This window comes from Nycticebus coucang, chromosome 11 (assembly GCF_027406575.1).
Source record: "Nycticebus coucang isolate mNycCou1 chromosome 11, mNycCou1.pri, whole genome shotgun sequence".
Taxonomy (NCBI): Eukaryota; Metazoa; Chordata; class Mammalia; order Primates; family Lorisidae; genus Nycticebus; species Nycticebus coucang.
In genome coordinates this window covers 38,708,885-38,718,679 of record NC_069790.1, presented here as the reverse complement: position 1 = coordinate 38,718,679, position 9,795 = coordinate 38,708,885, and the positions used below count along the sequence as shown (strand labels likewise).

General features: G+C 36.9%; 1 protein-coding gene across 2 annotated transcripts in view; it reads left to right on the top strand.

Annotated features, from left to right (window-relative positions):
• Window positions 1-6,057: 6,057 nt before the first annotated feature.
• Window positions 6,058-9,795, top strand: part of ABCB5 (ATP binding cassette subfamily B member 5) — a 124,221-nt gene continuing 120,483 nt past the window's right edge. Inside the window, exons 1-2 of one of the 2 annotated variants that reach the window (XM_053609153.1) lie at window positions 6,058-6,130; window positions 8,745-8,752. In XM_053609153.1, coding sequence (XP_053465128.1) covers window positions 6,127-6,130; window positions 8,745-8,752 — 12 coding nt within the window. In that variant the 5' untranslated portion in view covers window positions 6,058-6,126. The remainder of the gene's footprint in view (window positions 6,131-8,744; window positions 8,753-9,795) is intronic. The other variant, XM_053609154.1, reaches the window with a different exon arrangement.

Below are 9,795 nucleotides of genomic sequence, written 5' to 3'. Positions count from 1 at the left end.
CAAAAATATGCCTTTGTGTAATGGATTTAAAAGCACAATCTAATTTTATGCTATCTACAGGAGGGTCACATAAGATATAAAAACACACAAATTGAAAGTAAAAGTATGACAAAGGTACATGTGAAACTTAGTAAATGTAGAATGTAAATGTCTTAACACAATAACTGAGAAAATGCCAGGAAGGCTATGTTAACCAGTGTGATGAAAATGTGTCAAACGGTCTATAAAACCAGTGTATGGTGCCCCATGATTGCATTAATGTACACAGCTATGATTTAATAAAAAAAAAAAAGAAAGAAAGTAAAAGTATGAAAGGAAATATTCCATGCAACTAGTAATCAAAAAGAGAGTTGGGATGTTTATAGTAACATAAGACCAATTATACCTTAAGTCAAAAACTTTTATAAGAGACAACAAAGAATATTATATGTTGATAAAACAATACATTTACCAAGAAGATATAAACATATACACATAAAACATTACAACTACTAAATAAATATTGACAAAATTAAAACGATAAATAGAAATTTTCATAATAATAGAACAGACAGAACATCAATAAGGCACTAAGACTCAAGCAATATTGTAGACTAATTGAAACTAACAGATGTATATAGAACTCTATACCCAGCAAAAGTAAGCCTAGAGGTAGCAGAAGGAAGGTAAAACTAAAGATTATAGTGGAGATAAACAAAACACAGAATAGAAAGGCACAGGGAAAATCGGTGAAACCAAATGTGGTTATTTGAAGAAAATCAATTTTATAAAACCTTAGCTAGATTGACTAGGCAAAGAGAGATATTCAAATTACTAAAATCAAAATTGAAAGAGGGGATATTATTGTCAATTTTACAGAAATAAAAAAGTATAAAAGAATACTATGAACATATTTATATGCCAACAAATTGAATAGCCTAGTTGAAATGAAAAAAAAATTCCTAGAAACACACAATCTATAAAGATTGACTCATGAAGAAATAGAAAATCTGAATAGACCTATAATTAGTAAAGAGAGATGAATCACTAATCAAAAAATCCCCAGATTATAAAATACAATTCAACATATGAAAATCAATCAATATGATATACCACATGAATAGAATGAAGAAGAAAAATATGTGATCATGCTAATTAATGTAGAAAAAACATTTGACAAGATTTAATACCTTTTTTGATAAAAAATTCAACAAAGTAAAATAAAAGAAAACTTTCTTAATATGACAAAGGTCGTGTATGAAAAACACAGTGAATAATCATAGTTAAGGTAAAAGATTGGAAGCTTTTCCCTTAAGATCAGGAGCACAACAAGAATGTCCACTTTCATCGCTTCTATTCAACATAGTATTTGGAGTTCTAGTCAGAGCAATTTGCCAAGATAAAGAAAAAAAAGCATCCAAACAGGAAGAAAGAAGTAAAATTATCTCTGTTCACAGATGGCATGATCTTATATTCAGAAGACCCTAAAAATTATACACATACAGACACACACACACACACACACACACACACACACACACCTGTTAAAGCTAACAAGCAAACTCAGCATGTTACTGGATATAAAATCTACATGCAAAAAATCAGATGCTCTTCAAATAAACACTCAGTAAAGGAATTTTTAAAATTCTATTTATAGGCTCAGTGCCTGTAGCTCAGTGGTTAGGGTGCTGGCCACATACACTGGGGCTGGCGAGTTTGAACTCGGCCCAGGCCTGCTAAACAACAATGATAACTAAAACAAAAAAATAACTGAGTGTTGTGGCAGGCACCTGTAGTCGCAGCTACTTGAGAAGCTGAGGCTAGAGTATAGCTTAAGCCCAAGAGTTTGAAGTTGCTGTGAGTTGCGACGACACAGCACTCTACCAATTGTGAGTAAGTGAGACTCTGTCTCAAAAAAGAAAAGAAAAGAAAGAAAAAAGAAAAGAAAAGAAATTCTATTTATAATAGCATCCAAAGAATAAAATTCTTTAGTAAATAAAATTAGCCACTGAGACAAAACACTTATGCATTAAAAACCAAGAAACATTACTGAAAAAAAAATTAAAGAAAACGCAGTATAAATGGAAAGACAATGTATGTTCATTGTTAAGACAAATTTACCCCAAATAATCTATAGATTCAATGCATTCCCTACCAAAATCCCAATGAACTTTTTTTGCAGAAATGAAAAACCCTATCCTAAAATTCAAATGGACTCCCAAGGGACTCTCAACAGCAAAACCAATCTTGAAAAAGAACAATGTTGGAGGACTCAGACTTCCTGATTTCCAACTTATTTCAAAGCTACAATATTCAAAACCTAAGCATAAGTGTGAAAATCATCAAACTCTTAGAAAAACACACAGAGGGAAAGTTTCACGACATTGGATTTGTCTGTGATTGCTTGGATATGACGCCAGAAGCACAAACAACAAAAGAAAAAGTAGATATTTTTCTTCAAAATTAAAAATGTTTGTGCATCTAACGGAACTATCAAAAGAGTGGAAAGACAAGCTACAAAATAAAAAGAAATATTTGTAAATCATATTTTTGATAATTGATTATCCAGAATGTATAAAGAACTTCTACAACTCACTACTAAAAAAAACAGAAAAACAATTTAAAAATGGGCAATGAAGGCTGGGCGCAGTGGCTCATGCCTGTAATCCCAGCACTCTGAGAGACCAAGATGGGAGGATCACTTGAGCTCACAAGTTTGAGACCAGCCTGAACAAAAGTGAGACCCTCATCTCTAAAAAATAGGCAGGAATTATGGCAGGTGACTGTAGTCCCAGCTCTTTGGGAGGCTGAGACAAGAGTATCACTTGAGCCCAAGAGTTTGAAGTTGCTGTGAGCTATGGCGCCATAGCACTCCACCAAGGGCTACAAGGTGAGACTCTGTCTCAAAAATCAAACAAATAAAACAAACAAAAAATAATAATAATAATGGGCAGTGAATTTAAATGGAAACTTCCCCAATAAGATATATGAAGGTCAGTAAACACACATGAAAGATGCTTAACATCACTAGTCATTGGGGAAATGAAAATCATAGCTGCAATGAGATGCCATTTCACACTCACTAGGATTTCTATTATAAATTAACCAAAAAATATTAAGTATTAGCAAGAATGTGGAGAAATTGAAAACCTTGTTCATTGCCAGTGGTAATGTAAAATAGTGCAGCTGCTGTGAAAAACAGTGCAGAGATTCTTCAAAAAGTTAAACATAGAGATGAGCACTTTGGGAGTCTGAAAATCGCTGGAGCCCAGGAGTTCAAGATCAGCTTGGGCAACAGTGAGACTCCATTTCTACAAAAGAAAAAAATTTTAAACACATCTAGGCATGGTAGTGTGCACCTGTAGTCCCAGCTACTGAGGAGGCTGAGACTGGAGGATCACCTGAGCCCAGGAGTTGAGGTTGCTGTGAGATATAATTATGCCACTGCCCTCCAGCCACCACAACAGAGCAAGAACTTGTCTCAAAGAGAGAGAGAGACAGAGGAGGAAGGGAAGGTAAGGGGAGGGGAGGGGAGGAGAGGGAAAGGGAGAGGAGGGGGAAGGGGAGAGAAGGGAAGAAAAGAAAAGAAAAACTTAAATGTAGAATAACCATATGATTCAGAGATTCTATGTCTAGGTGTATACATACAAGAATTGAAATAAAAAGTTACTCAAAGAAATACATGAATGCCCCATGTTCACAGCGCCATTATTCACAACAGCCAAAAGGTGGAAACAATGTGTGTTTATCAACAGATGCAGGAACAAACAAAATGTTTTGTATACATACACTAGAATACACACACACTATTGTTCAGACTTAAAAAGGAATAAAATTCTGATAAACTGATTAACCTCGAAAACATTATATAAATGAAGTAATCCAGACACAAAAAGACAAATATTGTATGCTTCCACTTAAATGAGATACCTAGTATAGTAAAATTCAGGGGACAGAATGTAAAACAGAGATTACCAGAGGCCGGGGGGTGGAGGGGATGAGTTTAGCAGGTACAGAGTTTCAAGTTGAGGTTTAAAAAGTTCCAGATGTGGATAGCAATGATGGTCGCATACATTGCCTGTGAACTTAATGCCCGTGCATTGTGCACTTAAAATGGTTAAAATATTAAATTTCATTACATATATTTTGAAGCAATTAGAAGACATTTTTAAAAATTCTGCATTTTCAGTCGTGTGATACTAATATACCAAGTGATACTAATGCTGCTAATCTAGGGACCTGCTGAGTGGCGAGATGCAGTGTAGAAAAAAGCGTAAGATCTGAGTTCTTCAGGAAAAGGGAACATATCTTTTGATACTTAGGAACTCCCACCTTGTATATCATAAAGCTCAATACTTTGTCAATTAATTCATAAGGGAATAAATAAAGAAATACAATCTAACAGGGTAACCAGGATTTGTAATACAAGGCAGAATGCATCGTTGAACATAATACAGCAAAAGGAAATCAGAAGGAGGGGATTACTGTCAGGGAACCAGAATGAGGTGCTGAAATCAATGCCTTGGATAAGCTATAACTGAATAAATACTTTCCGTGCAAATGTGCTGTTGACTTATTACAGACATTTATTTTACCTACAATAATTATTAATTCTCCTAACTAAAAAGATATTAAAGGATGACACAATAGAAAACTCGGTATATAGATACTGCAGATCTTAAAAAAAAAAAAAAGCACTTATTTGGCTCAGTGAATTTTCTTTGCCCACATTGTTTCCCAAGGCAGTATAACATGAAGAACACGGTGTTCCTTACAGGAAAATTGGCCAGTGTTGTAATCAGATATTACAAAGTGATCAGAAAACAAGTTTGGTGAACAAAGTTATGACAGTACAGTTAGTTATCTGTTGAGGAGAGAATGTACACCTGATTTTGGTATAAATTAAAAGATCATGTACTTACTAAGGTAAGCCTTAATTGTTTTTACTTCTTTTTATAAATGGATGCATTTTATTATATAATTGTTAATTTCTAGAAAACACGAATAATTGTTCACTCATCTTATTTTCTATTTTACTACTTTTCTTACATATATGTCAAATTACTGGAAATAATGTAAAGTCAGGATAGCAGTTATAACTACCTCCTGTGCAAAATACGACCACTGACTTCTGGAAAAAGAAGAATGAGCAACAGATAAGATATCTTTTTTTTTAAGATACTATTTTTTGTACAATAGTACAAAGATATTTGTACTATCCTTTACTGCTTAGCGCTAAAAGCATTTCTGACCCACTGGGACTCATTCTTTCATGGAGAACCTTGCTGTTTGAAACTTCATTTGCTTTTTCAGATCCTTAGGTACTATTTAATTAGCAACTCTAGATTTTAAATCCATACCTTTATAATCGTCTCAGTATTGGATAATATGCTAGATAGCCTTATAAATGAGCTGGAGTCACCAATATCCATGATAAATAGAATGATAACTTATGAACATAAATGTGATCTTAAGACAAGCTAAGATTCTGAAATATCATCATGCAAAGGAAGAATACATCGTGCTTAATATAGTTTTAATGATGAGTAGGTTTTCAAAATATTTTAGTTTTCTGTAACTGTTAATCCATATGTGGCATATGGTAGAAGTTGGAAGCTCCGACTTGCTTCTATTTGGTGAACTAGAAAAACCCTACTCCCTTAAATTCCTAGCTAACAAAAACTACTGCATCTGTTTTTTTACAGATAAAACAGCATGGGGTGGTTTCAAGGTTTTCACCAGTTATAATCAAATCAGTGGCAGGGTAGGAATAAAATCCGATATCCTGACAAACTCTGTGTTTTCTGTGGAATCGGGCTTTCCTTCTTTTATTGTAATTCTAAAATTTTCATTAGCTCCAAGTCTAAGCCCAGAATGAAGTGAAGATGTTATAAATTCAAGGACAGAGTTTAAACAGATGAATAGCCTAATCAGAAACTTCGGTTGGAGTACAGGCTGGGCAGGGGGGAAATTCTGATCCATCTGCTTTTTCAGAAGCTTTTTGGAATATAAAGAATGCTGCATATCGACTAAGTGCTTAAATTCCTAGTCATAATATATTTGTTAATATTTTATTTCAGAATTAAATTGTAAATAAGATGGCAAATTCTGAAAGAACTGAGGAAATGCAAGAAAATTATTGGAGAAATGGGTAAGCTTTCCCTAAACTCTACAAAAAGTATTCTTCTACAACTTCAAATGTATCTTATACTTTTCACAGGTGTAGCAAGAATGTTTCTAATTTTTTTCCAAAAATAATATTTTCATTTTGCTGGATTTCAACATAATCAGTGTTATAACTGCTTTAGTAATGATTTTAGGAAGTGAAATAGCCATGGAATTTATTAATTTAGTGCTTCAGATATCTCCTCTTATGATTTCTTGTACTGTGTAACTTACTAGTACATACAGGATGCCTGAAGTTTTTATCTCATTTCTTGGCCAGGCTTGGTGTCCAAGGCCTACACTCCCAGCACTTCAGGAAATTGAGGCAGGAGGGTGGCTCAAGGTCAGGAATTTGAGACCAGCCTAAGCAACACAGCAAGAGCCTACCTCTACAAAAAAACAGAAAAATTAGCCAGGCATAATGGTATATGCCTGTAGTCTTAGCTATTGGGAAAACTGAGGCAAGAAGATTGGGTAAACCTAGGAGATTAAGGCTGCTGCAAGCTGTTAGCACACAACTGCACTCCAGCCTGGGTGACAGAGACTCTATGTCAAAGAAAGAAAAGAAGGAAGGGAGGGAGGGAAGAGAGAGAAACATTTCTGTGTTCTTTCCATTCCATGTGGTAAATTTAATAAAAGACAATAGTGGATTCTAGTTATTTTTTCACTGAATGGATGTCTGTATGAATATGTATGTCATACAGTTTTATACCCATATATCATTAATTTAGAGATTTTCCCAAAGTCATTTTTCCCTTTCTAAGCACAATTTCCTCATAAATTCAAAGCAGATTCTCTGAATTCTGTGCCCTAGCCTGCTGGTGTGAGGGGATGATGAAAGAGTAGATTTACTTAGAATACATTGTGCATCTAAGCATTACCTGGGGGGTAATCGCATCTCCAGCATGTATTTCACAGGAGGCATTAAAACGTGGTGGTTAAAAGTTGCACCTCTGTAAAGCATCACAAGACTGGAGAAGCAAGAATCCAATGTATTCAATTCTAATAGGAAGGCAGTCGATGACCTCATACGTGGTGGAGGGTAGGAGGGGGGAGAAGGGAGGGGTTGGGGGGTCATGGTGTATGACACACCTCTGGGGGGCGGAACACAATTATAACAGGGACCTTACCTAACAAATGCAATCGGTGTAACCTAGTTTTTTGTACCCTTAATGAATCCCAAACAATAAAATAAAATAAAAGTTCCACCTCTGGAGTCACATTCAAGTTCAATAACTAGCTCTCTGAACTTGAGTTGTTCACTCTGTGATTGAGCTTCCTCTTCTTTAAAGTGGTCATGATAATAGTAACCACGGACCTAATACGTTTTCTTGAGATACCACGGGAAACCACAAAAGCTAATAGGTTAATAGAAACACAACAGCGGGCTGCGACATCTGTATGCTACCAATAGAAAACTAGACCCGGGAGGTGGTTAATTTTGCTGGTTTCTATGAATAATTGAGAAAATGTCAAATTCCATTTGGATGACTACAGACAGGAGAGGATGAGAGAAAACAATATAAAAGGGATAACGCTACAAGGATTGAAGGTTAAGGGTTGGATGATCCCTGAAAAGTGATACAGATGGGATACAGATGTGGAATCGGCAGGATTCCAATTAGGTGGAGGTGACTCATTTGAAGCTGGGAACGGAATTATGTCGCTGCTTTGAGCCACACTGATTTGCATTAAAGAAATTGAAGTACTGGACCACAGGTAGCTTTAAGATCCTCTCCAACTTGCAAACCAGGGCAGAGCACGCTAGGATTGGGAGCCAGCCAGGCGGTGGCTGGCGGTCCGCCTGAACCGCGCAGACTCAGTTTCCCCTGGGCGCCCCTGGCTCCGCCCCCCGCCCCCGCTGTTACCAGGCAACACTTGGGGGTGGAGCCCAGGAGCTTTGCGGAGGGAGCTGACCCTCAAACCCCTGCTGGCCCACTTGCTGCTCTCTTCTGGAAGCAATCCAAGCCCTCCTTGTCAACCTCTCCATGGAGTTAGAAATGTTTTCTCTGAAACAAAACTAGTCAAGAGAAGAGAGCTTACTGGGATTTAAGTCTTACAATCTGCGTTTAGAGGTGGGAGAAGGGGTTGTGGGACTTTACAATCTTAAAGCATTTTTTGTCATCTGTGCCTCAACTCAGAGCAAATAGGCGTGAACATAGTAAATCATTAACCCCAAATGGAAGAAATTGAAGTGAATTGCCATTTGCCATTTATCAAAAGCTGACAGGTGATATGTTACAAAGCTCAAGGAAAACAGTCGGAAGTTTGTCTTCCTGTGCCGTCTTCACCCAAGACTTACCTGTTGCTGTCCAGTCGTATTGTAATATTGCAGACTCCTGGAGGGGGTGGGCTTGTTGTGTGTGTTTAACCACCAGAATTCCGTAAATGGATAGAATTTACAACTTTCATTTGGACTTCCTTGAAATGTGAACATACCAAACTAAAAAAAAATGAAGTTTTCAAATGGGGGACAAAATTCAGAGTAACTTGTCTAATGTGTACTTAATAGAATTCATTTCATTTAAAGCTCACAGTTGCTCTTGAGAGTTTTGGTACAAAAGTTTAAAAGTTTTAATCCATCACTTGATACTCATTAGATACAGCAGTTCTCAGCTTGTGGGTCGTGACCCACAGGAACTGTATTAAAGGGCCGCAGCATTAGCAAGGTTGAGCACTACATGACTACTACTGAAAAAGAAAGAAAAGAACAAACAAATATTGGTGAGAATATAGAGAAATTAAAATCCTCATGCACTGCTGTGGAAAACAGTATGGCAGTTCCTCAAAATATGATAGAATTAGTGTATGATCCAGCGATTCTGGAATTGGAAGCAGGGAGTCAAAGAGATACTTACAGGCCCGGTGTGGGGGATTCATGCTTGTAATCCTAGCACTCTGGGAGGCCAAGGTGGGAGGATCGATTGAGGACAGGAATTCAAACCAACCTGAACAAGAGAAAGATCTCAACTCTACAAATAACAGCAAAATCAGCTGGGCGAGGTGGCATGCACCTGTAGTCCCAGCTATTTGGAAGGCTGAGGCAGGAGGATGGCTTGAGCCCAGGAGTTTGAGGTTGCAGTGAGCTAAGCTGCATGCACTGTAACTCTAGCCCAGATGACAAAGTGAGACCCTGTCTCACAAAAATAAAAGATGATATTTGTGCACCCATATTCAGAGCAGCATTACTAGCAATAGCCACTATGTGGAAGCAATTTAAGTTTCCAACAAAATTTGGCATATACATTCAAATGGATGACAGGAGTAGTGTTCAGCCTTAAAAAGGAGAAAAACTCTGACATGTGCTACAACAGGGATGGCATGTGAAGACATTATGCTAAGGGAATATTCAGAGATGAACCGTGAAGACAGTAAGCCAGTCAAGGAAGATAAACACTACCTGATTCTATTCATATAAGGTACCTAGAATAGCCAAATTTATAAAGACAGAAAATAGAATCATGGGGGGTAAGGAGAAGGGGCAATAGAGAGTCATTGTGTAATGAGTACAGAGTTTGTTTTGCAAAGTAAAAAGAGTTCTGTGGATAAAGCGTGGGACTCATAGCACAACAATGTGAATGTACTTAGTGCCTTGATTAAAAATGCTTAAGAGGGGTGGCACCTGTGGCTCAACAGAGTAGGGCACCGGCC